Source organism: Ascaphus truei, chromosome 14 (genome assembly GCF_040206685.1).
Source record: "Ascaphus truei isolate aAscTru1 chromosome 14, aAscTru1.hap1, whole genome shotgun sequence".
NCBI lineage: Eukaryota > Metazoa > Chordata > Amphibia > Anura > Ascaphidae > Ascaphus > Ascaphus truei.
The window spans coordinates 18,783,101-18,796,826 of record NC_134496.1 but is presented as its reverse complement, the minus strand read 5'-3'; the positions used below and the strand labels follow the sequence as shown (position 1 = coordinate 18,796,826).

Genomic DNA, 13,726 nt, shown 5'->3' with positions numbered 1-13,726 from the left:
ATAACTTAACTATGTCCCACCATAACCCAGGTAACCCATAACTCATGCAACTGGTCACATAACTAACCATAACTCAGTCAACTTACATTATTACACAACCAAACCTTAACTCTGTCAAATGACTCCTGAACTCATTCACCCACATTATATCTTACGCTTACACTATAACTAGTCCAACCTAGACCCTACCTCTTCCCCACGGTAAGTATAACCTACAAACTCGCACTGTAACTCAACTAATTAGGAATCCACTCAGACCACAGCCCATCCAGTCTGACCTTCCCACCACAGTGTGACACAGTGACACAGACAGAAGGCAGTTAAGGCCCATCCAGTATGTCCCTCCCACAGTGTCGCACAATGACATAGACCAAAGTGGTGCTATCATGTTAAACAAAACCTCATATCCATTGATGCTGTCTTGGTTTCAGAGTGCCCACTGCAGGTATAGATTGGCACCATGCCATTTGCAGATCTGCTTGACCGCATCGGAGGGGTTGGCACCTTCCAGATCCTCCACAGCCTGCTGTTGGCATTTCCAGTCTGCATGGTGGCATGCCACAACTTCCTGCAGAACTTCACTGCTGCCTTCCCAGCCCACCACTGCCAGCCCCTGCCAATGCCTTCCCGCAATATCACTGACGGTATCTCTTACCATGAGCTGGTAAGAGTGACAGTTCCCACCAACCAGAGGGGTCAACCGGAGAAGTGCCGGAGGTTCACTGAACCACAGTTGAGTCTCCTCCACCCCAATGCCACCCTCTACAATGTCACAGGCATGGAAACAGAGCCCTGTGTTGATGGATGGGTATACGACAAGAGTGTCATCAGATCGTCCATCATCACTGAGGTGAGGAGCCAGGATGTATGCCCCTGTGCCAGCCCTAGGGGTGCCAAGCTCGCTATCCCGTGTGCCAGATCTAGAGGTGCCAAGCTCGCTATCCCCTGGGCAAGCCCTAGAAGTGTCAGGCTCTGTATCCCTGTGTAAACCCAAGAGATACCAGGCTCTGTATCCCATGTACCAATCCCAGAGGTGCAATATATTGTATCCCTGTGTCAAGCCCTAGAGGTGCCAGGATCTGTATACCTGTATCTAGCCCTAGAGGTGCTAGGCTATGTATACGCGTGTTATGCTTTAGAGGGGCCATATACTATATTACCCGTGTCAGCTGTAGAAGTGCCAGGTTCTTAATCCCTGTACCCAGACTTAGTGGTGCCATGCTTTGTATACCCTTTGTCGGGTCCTAGAGGTGCCAGGCTTTATCCCTGTGTCATGTTTTAGAGGTGCCAGGCTTAGCATCTCTCTGTCAGACCAAAAAGGGGCAAGTATGCCTATGAAAGTCGAGGAGGGGCCATGTGCTATATTCTATTTACCAGCCATAAAGGGGCCATACACTGTATCAGCTTTAGAAGTGCCAGACTTAATATCCTTGTGACTATCCTAGAGGTGCCAGACTTAATATCCCTGTGACTATCCTAGAGGTGCCAGACTTAATATCCCTGTGACTATCCTAGAGGTGCCATGTTGCCCATTCTGTTGCAGTGGGACCTGGTGTGTGACTGGAGCTCCATGAGGCAGATGGCACAGTCTGTGTACATGGTGGGAGTACTGCTGGGAGGGGGCATATTTGGAGGCCTCTCAGACAAGTAAGTCTCATAACACTAGGGCTGTACAGACCTACATGTTTTATCTGTGTTTCCCTGACCCTACACATTCCTACACATGTTTCCTAAACCTTTTGCTTTCTTATCAATGATATGCCAGGCTCTGTATCCCCTGTGCCATTCCTAGAGGTGCCATTATCTTTATCCCTGTACCAGTCGCTATAGGTACCCAGCTCTGTATCCCCTGTACCATTCCTAGAGGTACCTGGCTCTGTATCCCCTGTACCATTCCTAGAGGTACCAAGCTCTGTATCCCCTGTACCAGTCCCTAGTGGTACCAGGCTCTGTATCCCCTGTACCAGTCCCTAGTGGTACCAGGCTCTGTATCCCCTGTGCCATTTCTAGAGGTGCCATCATCTTTATCCCTGTACCAGTCGCTATAGGTACCAGGCTCTGCATCCCCTGTACCATTCCTAGAGGTACCTGGCTCTGTACCCCCTGTGCCAGTTCCTAGAGGTACCTGGCTCTGTATACCCTGTGCCAGTCCCTAGTGGTACCAAGCTCTGTATCCCCTGTGCCAGCCCTAGTGGTACCAGGCCCTGTATCCCCTGTGCCAGTCCCTAGTGGTACCAGGCTCTGTACCCCCTGTACCAGTCCCTAGTGGTACCAGGCTCTGTACCCCCTGTACCAGTCCCAGAGGTCACAATATATAGGGGAAAGGGAGAAGGTAATTACTTTGCTCCAACTGTCTGTGTGCTTGTGAGGACGTGTATAGTCAGGTCTAACTGTCTGTGTGCTTGTGAGGACGTGTATAGTCAGGCCTAACTGTCTGTGTGCTTGTGAGGACGTGTATAGTCAGGTCTAACTGCCTGTGTGCTTGTGAGGACGTGTATAGTCAGGTCTAACTGTCTGTGTGCTTGTGAGGACGTGTATAGTCAGGTCTAACTGCCTGTGTGCTTGTGAGGACGTGTATAGTCAGGTCTAACTGCCTGTGTGCTTGTGAGGACGTGTATAGTCGGGTCTAACTGCCTGTGTGCTTGTGAGGACGTGTATAGCCGGGTCTAACTGCCTGTGTGCTTGTGAGGACGTGTATAGTCAGGTCTAACTGCCTGTGTGCTTGTGAGGACGTGTATAGTCGGGTCTAACTGCCTGTGTGCTTGTGAGGACGTGTATAGTCGGGTCTAACTGCCTGTGTGCTTGTGAGGACGTGTATAGTCAGGTCTAACTGCCTGTGTGCTGGTGAGGACGTGTATAGTCAGGTCTAACTGCCTGTGTGCTTGTGAGGACGTGTATAGTCAGGTCTAACTGCCTGTGTGCTTGTGAGGACGTGTATAGTCGGGTCTAACTGCCTGTGTGCTTGTGAGGACATGTATAGTCGGGTCTAACTGTCTGTGTGCTTGTGAGGACGTGTATAGTCAGGTCTAACTGCCTGTGTGCTTGTGAGGACGTGTATAGTCGGGTCTAACTGCCTGTGTGCTTGTGAGGACGTGTATAGTCGGGTCTAACTGCCTGTGTGCTGGTGAGGACGTGTATAGTCGGGTCTAACTGTCTGTGTGCTGGTGAGGACGTGTATAGTCAGGTCTAACTGTCCGTGTGCTTGTGAGGACGTGTATAGTCGGGTCTAACTGCCTGTGTGCTTGTGAGGACGTGTATAGTCAGGTCTAACTGCCTGTGTGCTTGTGAGGACGTGTATAGTCAGGTCTAACTGCCTGTGTGTTTGTGAGGACGTGTATAGTCAGGTCTAACTGCCTGTGTGCTTGTGAGGACGTGTATAGTCAGGTCTAACTGCCTGTGTGCTTGTGAGGACGTGTATAGTCAGGTCTAACTGTCTGTGTGCTTGTGAGGACGTGTATAGTCAGGTCTAACTGCCTGTGTGTTTGTGAGGACGTGTATAGTCAGGTCTAACTGCCTGTGTGCTAGTGAGGACGTGTATAGTCAGGTCTAACTGCCTGTGTGCTTGTGAGGACGTGTATAGTCAGGTCTAACTGCCTGTGTGCTGGTGAGGACGTGTATAGTCAGGCCTAACTGTCTGTGTGCTTGTGAGGACGTGTATAGTCAGGTCTAACTGCCTGTGTGCTTGTGAGGACGTGTATAGTCAGGTCTAACTGTCTGTGTGCTTGTGAGGACGTGTATAGTCAGGTCTAACTGTCGGTGTGCTTGTGAGGACGTGTATAGTCAGGTCTAACTGTCTGTGTGCTTGTGAGGACGTGTATAGTCAGGTCTAACTGCCTGTGTGCTGGTGAGGACGTGTATAGTCAGGTCTAACTGCCTGTGTGCTTGTGAGGACGTGTATAGTCAGGTCTAACTGCCTGTGTGCTGGTGAGGACGTGTATAGTCAGGCCTAATTGTCTGTGTGCTTGTGAGGACGTGTATAGTCAGGTCTAACTGCCTGTGTGCTTGTGAGGACGTGTATAGTCAGGTCTAACTGCCTGTTTGCTTGTGAGGACGTGTATAGTCAGGTCTAACTGTCTGTGTGCTGGTGAGGACGTGTATAGTCAGGTCTAACTGTCTGTGTGCTGGTGAGGACGTGTATAGTCAGGTCTAACTGCCTGTGTGCTTGTGAGGACGTGTATAGTCGGGTCTAACTGTCTGTGTGCTTGTGAGGACGTGTATAGTCGGGTCTAACTGTCTGTGTGCTTGTGAGGACGTGTATAGTCAGGTCTAACTGCCTGTGTGCTTGTGAGGACGTGTATAGTCGGGTCTAACTGCCTGTGTGCTTGTGAGGACGTGTATAGTCGGGTCTAACTGCCTGTGTGCTTGTGAGGATGTGTATAGTCCGGTCTAACGGTCTGTGTGCTTGTGAGGACATGTATAGTCGGGTCTAACTGTCTGTGTGCTTGTGAGGACGTGTATAGTCAGGTCTAACTGCCTGTGTGCTTGTGAGGACGTGTATAGTCGGGTCTAACTGCCTGTGTGCTTGTGAGGACGTGTATAGTCGGGTCTAACTGCCTGTGTGCTGGTGAGGACGTGTATAGTCGGGTCTAACTGTCTGTGTGCTGGTGAGGACGTGTATAGTCAGGTCTAACTGTCCGTGTGCTTGTGAGGACGTGTATAGTCGGGTCTAACTGCCTGTGTGCTTGTGAGGACGTGTATAGTCAGGTCTAACTGCCTGTGTGCTTGTGAGGACGTGTATAGTCAGGTCTAACTGCCTGTGTGTTTGTGAGGACGTGTATAGTCAGGTCTAACTGCCTGTGTGCTTGTGAGGACGTGTATAGTCAGGTCTAACTGCCTGTGTGCTTGTGAGGACGTGTATAGTCAGGTCTAACTGTCTGTGTGCTTGTGAGGACGTGTATAGTCAGGTCTAACTGCCTGTGTGTTTGTGAGGACGTGTATAGTCAGGTCTAACTGCCTGTGTGCTTGTGAGGACGTGTATAGTCAGGTCTAACTGCCTGTGTGCTTGTGAGGACGTGTATAGTCAGGTCTAACTGCCTGTGTGCTGGTGAGGACGTGTATAGTCAGGCCTAACTGTCTGTGTGCTTGTGAGGACGTGTATAGTCAGGTCTAACTGCCTGTGTGTTTGTGAGGACGTGTATAGTCAGGTCTAACTGTCTGTGTGCTTGTGAGGACGTGTATAGTCAGGTCTAACTGTCGGTGTGCTTGTGAGGACGTGTATAGTCAGGTCTAACTGTCTGTGTGCTTGTGAGGACGTGTATAGTCAGGTCTAACTGCCTGTGTGCTGGTGAGGACGTGTATAGTCAGGTCTAACTGCCTGTGTGCTTGTGAGGACGTGTATAGTCAGGTCTAACTGCCTGTGTGCTGGTGAGGACGTGTATAGTCAGGCCTAATTGTCTGTGTGCTTGTGAGGACGTGTATAGTCAGGTCTAACTGCCTGTGTGCTTGTGAGGACGTGTATAGTCAGGTCTAACTGCCTGTTTGCTTGTGAGGACGTGTATAGTCAGGTCTAACTGTCTGTGTGCTGGTGAGGACGTGTATAGTCAGGTCTAACTGTCTGTGTGCTGGTGAGGACGTGTATAGTCAGGTCTAAATGTCTGTGTGCTTGTTAGGACGTGTATAGTCAGGTCTAACTGTCTGTGTGCTTGTGAGGACGTGTATAGTCAGGTCTAACTCTCTGTGTGCTTGTGAGGACGTGTATAGTCAGGTCTAACTGCCTGTGTGCTTGTGAGGACGTGTATAGTCCGGTCTAACTGTCTGTGTGCTTGGGGGACGTGTATAATCAGGTCTAACTGCCTGTGTGCTGGTGAGGACGTGTATAGTCAGGTCTAACTGCCTGTGTGCTGGTGAGGAGGTGTATAGTCAGGTCTAACTGCCTGTGTGCTTGTGAGGACGTGTATAGTCAGGTCTAACTGCCTGTGTGCTTGTGAGGACGTGTATAGTCCGGTCTAACTGTCTGTGGCTTGTGAGGACGTGTATAGTCCGGTCTAACTGCCTGTGTGCTGGTGAGGACGTGTATAGTCAGGTCTAACTGCCTGTGTGCTGGTGAGGAGGTGTATAGTCAGGTCTAACTGCCTGTGTGCTTGTGAGGACGTGTATAGTCAGGTCTAACTGCCTGTGTGCTTGTGAGGACGTGTATAGTCGGGTCTAACTGTCTGTGTGCTGGTGAGGACGTGTATAGTTGGGTCTAACTGCCTGTGTGCTGGTGAGGACGTGTATAGTCAGGTCTAACTGCCTGTGTGCTGGTGAGGACGTGTATAGTCGGGTCTAACTGTCTGTGTGCTGGTGAGGACGTGTATAGTCGGGTCTAACTGTCTGTGTGCTGGTGAGGACGTGTATAGTCAGGTCTAACTGTCTGTGTGCTGGTGAGGACGTGTATAGTCAGGTCTACCTGTCCGTGTGCTTGTGAGGACGTGTATAGTCGGGTCTAACTGCCTGTGTGCTTGTGAGGACGTGTATAGTCCGGTCTAACTGTCCGTGTGCTTGTGAGGACGTGTATAGTCGGGTCTAACTGCCTGTGTGCTTGTGAGGACGTGTATAGTCCGGTCTAACTGTCTGTGTGCTTGTGAGGACGTGTATAGTCCGGTCTAACTGCCTGTGTGCTTGTGAGAACGTGTATAGTTGGGTCTAACTGTCTGTGTACTGGTGAGGACGTGTATAGTCCGGTCTAACTGCCTGTGTGCTGGTGAGGACGTGTATAGTCAGGTCTAACTGCCTGTGTGCTTGTGAGGACGTGTATAGTCAGGTCTAACTGTCTGTGTGCTTGTGAGGACGTGTATAGTCAGGTCTAACTGCCTGTGTGCTTGTGAGGATGTGTATAGTCAGGTCTAACTGCCTGTGTGCTTGTGAGGATGTGTATAGTCAGGTCTAACTGCCTGTGTGTTTGTGAGGACGTGTATAGTCAGGTCTAACTGCCTGTGTGCTTGTGAGGACGTGTATAGTCAGGTCTAACTGCCTGTGTGCTGGTGAGGACGTGTATAGTCAGGTCTAACTGTCTGTGTGCTTGTGAGGATGTGTATAGTCAGGTCTAACTGTCTGTGTGCTTGTGAGGACGTGTATAGTCCGGTCTAACTGTCTGTGTGCTTGTGAGGACGTGTATAGTCAGGTCTAACTGCCTGTGTGCTTGTGAGGACGTGTATAGTCAGGTCTAACTGCCTGTGTGCTGGTGAGGACGTGTATAGTCAGGACTAACTGTCTGTGTGCTTGTGAGGACGTGTATAGTCAGGTCTAACTGCCTGTGTGCTGGTGAGGACGTGTATAGTCAGGTCTAACTGTCTGTGTGCTTGTGAGGACGTGTATAGTCAGGTCTAACTGCCTGTGTGCTTGTGAGGACGTGTATAGTCAGGTCTAACTGCCTGTGTGCTTGTGAGGACGTGTATAGTCAGGTCTAACTGTCTGTGTGCTTGTGAGGACGTGTATAGTCAGGTCTAACTGCCTGTGTGCTGGTGAGGACGTGTATAGTCAGGTCTAACTGCCTGTGTGCTTGTGAGGACGTGTATAGTCAGGTCTAACTGCCTGTTTGCTTGTGAGGACGTGTATAGTCAGGTCTAACTGTCTGTGTGCTGGTGAGGACGTGTATAGTCAGGTCTAACTGTCTGTGTGCTGGTGAGGACGTGTATAGTCAGGTCTAACTGTCTGTGTGCTTGTGAGGACGTGTATAGTCAGGTCTAACTGTCTGTGTGCTTGTTTGGACGTGTATAGTCAGGTCTAACTGCCTGTGTGCTTGTGAGGACGTGTATAGTCCGGTCTAACTGTCTGTGTGCTTGGGGGACGTGTATAATCAGGTCTAACTGCCTGTGTGCTGGTGAGGACGTGTATAGTCAGGTCTAACTGCCTGTGTGCTGGTGAGGAGGTGTATAGTCAGGTCTAACTGCCTGTGTGCTTGTGAGGACGTGTACAGTATAGTCAGGTCTAACTGCCTGTGTGCTTGTGAGGACGTGTATAGTCAGGTCTAACTGCCTGTGTGCTTGTGAGGACGTGAATAGTCAGGTCTAACTGCCTGTGTGCTTGTGAGGACGTGTATAGTCAGGTCTAACTGCCTGTGTGCTTGTGAGGACGTGTATAGTCAGGTCTAACTGTCTGTGTGTTTGTGAGGACGTGTATAGTCAGGTCTAACTGCCTGTGTGCTTGTGAGGACGTGTATAGTCAGGTCTAACTGCCTGTGTGCTTGTGAGGACGTGTATAGTCAGGTCTAACTGTCTGTGTGCTGGTGAGGACGTGTATAGTCAGGTCTAACTGTCTGTGTGCTTGTGAGGACGTGTATAGTCAGGTCTAACTGCCTGTGTGCTGGTGAGGACGTGTATAGTCAGGTCTAACTGTCTGTGTGCTTGTGAGGACGTGTATAGTCAGGTCTAACTGCCTGTGTGCTGGTGAGGACGTGTATAGTCAGGTCTAACTGCCTGTGTGCTTGTGAGGACGTGTATAGTCAGGTCTAACTGCCTGTGTGCTTGTGAGGACGTGTATAGTCAGGTCTAACTGCCTGTGTGCTTGTGAGGACGTGTACAGTCAGGTCTAACTGCCTGTGTGCTTGTGAGTACTGCACCGACACACTTTATTCGAGCAAATACCCAGTATGTACCTGGCAGATACCTGGAATGCGCCGCTCCTCACCTCTGACAAGCCCCGTTGCGTTTGCCTTCCAAGCCTGGGTTCATGCCTGGCTGACGGGCGGCTGATATGTTAAATGATAATGATTAGGATTTAATAGGCTGCAATGCTTCGCGTGTCTACCAGATGGCATAAATTCATGAATTGTAATGCAGTATATATATATATACTGTGCAGTATTGCAGCCAGCGGGAATAAAATGCTTCAATCCCTGCCTGGAAAATACCTCAATGCACTCGGGCAGAAAACAGTCACAAACCTCAATACACCCGGGTATACCCGAATTCGTGGGACTAGCCGAGCTCGAATAAAGTGTGTCGCCAGTGTATGTGTACAGTCAGGTCTAACTGCCTGTGTGCTTGTGAGGACGTGTACAGTCAGGTCTAACTGTCTGTGTGCTTGTGAGGACGTGTACAGTCAGGTCTAACTGCCTGTGTGCTTGTGAGGACGTGTACAGTCAGGTCTAACTGCCTGTGTGCTTGTGAGGACGTGTATAGTCAGGTTTAACTGCCTGTGTGCTTGTGAGGACTTGTACAGTCAGGTCTAACTGCCTGTGTGCTTGTGAGGACGTGTATAGTCAGGTCTAACTGCCTGTGTGCTTGTGAGGACGTGTATAGTCAGGTCTAACTGCCTGTGTGCTTGTGAGGACGTGTATAGTCAGGTCTAACTGTCTGTGTGCTTGTGAGGACGTGTATAGTCAGGTCTAACTGCCTGTGTGCTGGTGAGGACGTGTATAGTCAGGTCTAACTGCCTGTGTGCTTGTGAGGACGTGTATAGTCAGGTCTAACTGCCTGTTTGCTTGTGAGGACGTGTATAGTCAGGTCTAACTGTCTGTGTGCTGGTGAGGACGTGTATAGTCAGGTCTAACTGTCTGTGTGCTGGTGAGGACGTGTATAGTCAGGTCTAACTGTCTGTGTGCTTGTGAGGACGTGTATAGTCAGGTCTAACTGTCTGTGTGCTTGTTTGGACGTGTATAGTCAGGTCTAACTCTCTGTGTGCTTGTGAGGACGTGTATAGTCAGGTCTAACTGCCTGTGTGCTTGTGAGGACGTGTATAGTCCGGTCTAACTGTCTGTGTGCTTGGGGGACGTGTATAATCAGGTCTAACTGCCTGTGTGCTGGTGAGGACGTGTATAGTCAGGTCTAACTGCCTGTGTGCTGGTGAGGAGGTGTATAGTCAGGTCTAACTGCCTGTGTGCTTGTGAGGACGTGTACAGTATAGTCAGGTCTAACTGCCTGTGTGCTTGTGAGGACGTGTATAGTCAGGTCTAACTGCCTGTGTGCTTGTGAGGACGTGAATAGTCAGGTCTAACTGCCTGTGTGCTTGTGAGGACGTGTATAGTCAGGTCTAACTGCCTGTGTGCTTGTGAGGACGTGTATAGTCAGGTCTAACTGTCTGTGTGTTTGTGAGGACGTGTATAGTCAGGTCTAACTGCCTGTGTGCTTGTGAGGACGTGTATAGTCAGGTCTAACTGTCTGTGTGCTTGTGAGGACGTGTATAGTCAGGTCTAACTGCCTGTGTGCTGGTGAGGACGTGTATAGTCAGGTCTAACTGTCTGTGTGCTTGTGAGGACGTGTATAGTCAGGTCTAACTGCCTGTGTGCTGGTGAGGACGTGTATAGTCAGGTCTAACTGCCTGTGTGCTTGTGAGGACGTGTATAGTCAGGTCTAACTGCCTGTGTGCTTGTGAGGACGTGTATAGTCAGGTCTAACTGCCTGTGTGCTTGTGAGGACGTGTACAGTCAGGTCTAACTGCCTGTGTGCTTGTGAGGACGTGTATAGTCAGGTCTAACTGTCTGTGTGCTTGTGAGGACGTGTATAGTCAGGTCTAACTGCCTGTGTGCTGGTGAGGACGTGTATAGTCAGGTCTAACTGTCTGTGTGCTTGTGAGGACGTGTATAGTCAGGTCTAACTGCCTGTGTGCTGGTGAGGACGTGTATAGTCAGGTCTAACTGCCTGTGTGCTTGTGAGGACGTGTATAGTCAGGTCTAACTGCCTGTGTGCTTGTGAGGACGTGTATAGTCAGGTCTAACTGCCTGTGTGCTTGTGAGGACGTGTACAGTCAGGTCTAACTGCCTGTGTGCTTGTGAGTACTGTATGTGTACAGTCAGGTCTAACTGCCTGTGTGCTTGTGAGGACGTGTACAGTCAGGTCTAACTGTCTGTGTGCTTGTGAGGACGTGTACAGTCAGGTCTAACTGCCTGTGTGCTTGTGAGGACGTGTACAGTCAGGTCTAACTGCCTGTGTGCTTGTGAGGACGTGTATAGTCAGGTTTAACTGCCTGTGTGCTTGTGAGGACTTGTACAGTCAGGTCTAACTGCCTGTGTGCTTGTGAGGACGTGTATAGTCAGGTCTAACTGCCTGTGTGCTTGTGAGGACGTGTATAGTCAGGTCTAACTGCCTGTGTGCTTGTGAGGACGTGTATAGTCAGGTCTAACTGTCTGTGTGCTTGTGAGGACGTGTATAGTCAGGTCTAACTGCCTGTGTGCTGGTGAGGACGTGTATAGTCAGGTCTAACTGCCTGTGTGCTTGTGAGGACGTGTATAGTCAGGTCTAACTGCCTGTTTGCTTGTGAGGACGTGTATAGTCAGGTCTAACTGTGGATTGGTGCTAATAGGGGATTACGTATCATATTCACAAAAGATTGAATCTGAAACAAGAAACAACCCCTCTTACTGTCGTGCACTTTCATCATATGCCTGTGTGATTATACTGCACATGCAATGCTATATTTAGTGTATTACCATCTTTCATTTTAGATTTCAGCTTTGGATATACTTAAAACATACATTTTAATTATCACATAGTTGAAATAAATTCAGTTAGTAGAAAGAGAGTTAAAGCAGCAAAACATGACACATTCTCTGTATGTTTGTTTTAAATAAATACATTCTGTATTATTAGATAACTGTCTGCATATTTTTAACTCCTAATGCCATTTTTAGTGATTTTTTTTAATGTACTGATCATCCTGTGGTTGCTGCAGCAACTTTACAGTCATATCCACGTCCTCTTTTGAAGCAGGCTCTGACACAAACTTTTTTTTAGCTTTGCCCTTTGGCAACAAAGAATCACAAACTGATCTTTTGCTGTGTTCGAAACAGCAGACTGTTTATAACTCTGAAAGCAGTAACAATAATATGTTTCACTTAGTAATATAATGTTACATATCAGCTGTAACATTTCACAGACTGCAGGACAAAGTTAGAAGGCGGCCATTTCGTTAGGCACACAATCAGGTTTTTTTCAGATTCAGAACAGGAGCATCAACCGATTGTCACCACACACACACACACACACACACACACACACACACACACACACACACACACACACACACACACACACACACACACACACACACACACACACACACACACACACACACACACACACACACACACTGCAGCACACATTGCCACCTTTTGTCATAAATGCATGATTACATGGAACCCTTAAGCCAATGCTCGCTATTTTAAACACAGCTTTTAAACACAGCCTGGGATCCGATGCAAAGCCAGTTAACCCTCTCACCAAGAGCTGTTTCGACCTTTTGGGTCTCATCAGTTGGTTGTACTGGCTTTGCAATTTAAGACGGGTAGGGTTCCACCACACATTATTTAGGCTATGGCGGGTGAAAAGGTGACTGGAACCCTTCCACCGTATAGCCTATAGCAAATAAAAACATTACTTGTGAGCACATTCACATGTCTTAGACTAGTATATTATATATGGGGAATGCAGTGTTTGATGTCCTAGCCTTGCTCAGATTGATATATCAGACTAGCTACACCGGAAGTAGATTGGGTGCGGGGTGAGAGAGAAACTCTTTCCACAGTGCAGCAAACCCTTGAGATGATACATACTGTACTGTAGCTGCTAGTCTGTGCAAGGTGCTGCGAGAAAAAGGAAATCACTCCATTGGGGAGTAGATACAATCTTACAGTGAACTAAATACTAAAAGAATACTGCACTGAACGCTAAATGTGTTTAAAATGTTGCGGGGGCTGAGAGATTCAATGAGTGATTTTAGCTGAACAGCCCATTTACATCTGTAGTCCTATGTACTAAACATACATGGGACCCAGTGGCTAGTAATGCAATAATATTTATTTGCTTTGGGCTGATTTATGCTTAATTGCTACTTAACATTTTGAAACATAGGTACTAGGACAGGGCGGCCAACTGCAGTCCTCAAGGGCTACCAACAGGTCAGGTTTTAAGGATATCCCTGCTTCAGCACAGGTTGCTCAATTAGTGGCTCAGTGAGAATGGCTGCACTATCTGTGCTGAATCATTGATATCCCTAATACCTGGCCTGTTGGTGGCCCTTGAGGGCTGGAGTTGACCGCCCCTGGTCTAGGATTTAAACAAGAACCAGTGTCTGATTATATAACAATATCTGTAAATGAGGAGCGGATCTAGTGTTCCCTTAATCTCCTTATCCTCAGCAGCTATGTATATGGGGCTCTGTAATGGCAATCCCGGGTATAATAGTGGGGAGGGGAGGAGGAGGGGAGGAGGAGGGGAGGAGGAGGAGGGGTTGGAGGGGGGGAGGAGGGGGGTGGAGGGGGGGAGGAGGGGGGTGGAGGGGGGGAGGAGGGGGGAGGAGGAGGGGAGGAGGGGGGGGGAGGAGGAGAGGAGGAGGGGAGGAGGGGGGGGAGGAGGAGGGGAGGAGGGGGGGGGAGGAGGAGGGGAGGAGGGGGGGGAGGAGGGGGGGGAGGAGGAGGAAGGGAGGGGGGGAGGAGGAGGAAGGGAGGAGGGGCGGAGGAGGAAGGGAGGAGGGGGAGGAGGAAGGGAGGAGGGGGGGAGGAGGAAGGGAGGAGGGGGGGAGGAGGAAGGGAGGAGGGGGGGAGGAGGAAGGGAGGAGGGGGAGGGGGAGGAGGAAGGGAGGAGGGGGGGAGGAGGAGGAAGGGAGGGGGGGGGGGAGGAGGAGGAAGGGAGGGGGGGGAGGAGGAGGAAGGGAGGGGGGAGGAGGAGGAAGGGAGGGGGGGGAGGAGGAGGAAGGGAGGGGGGGGGAGGAGGAGGAAGGGAGGGGGGAGGAGGAGGAAGGGAGGGGGGAGGAGGAGGAAGGGAGGGGGGGGGAGGAGGAGGAAGGGAGGGGGGGGGGGAGGAGGAGGAGG

At 49.8% G+C, this 13,726-nt stretch overlaps 1 protein-coding gene across 1 annotated transcript in view; it reads left to right on the top strand.

Annotated features, from left to right (window-relative positions):
* The first annotated feature begins 453 nt into the window (after positions 1–453).
* LOC142465719 (solute carrier family 22 member 20-like) overlaps positions 454–13,726 on the top strand; it is a 38,921-nt gene continuing 25,648 nt past the window's right edge. Inside the window, 2 exon segments of the mRNA XM_075569945.1 lie at positions 454–850; positions 1,544–1,647. Of these exon segments, the coding sequence (XP_075426060.1) occupies positions 461–850; positions 1,544–1,647 (494 nt within the window). The 5' untranslated portion in view covers positions 454–460.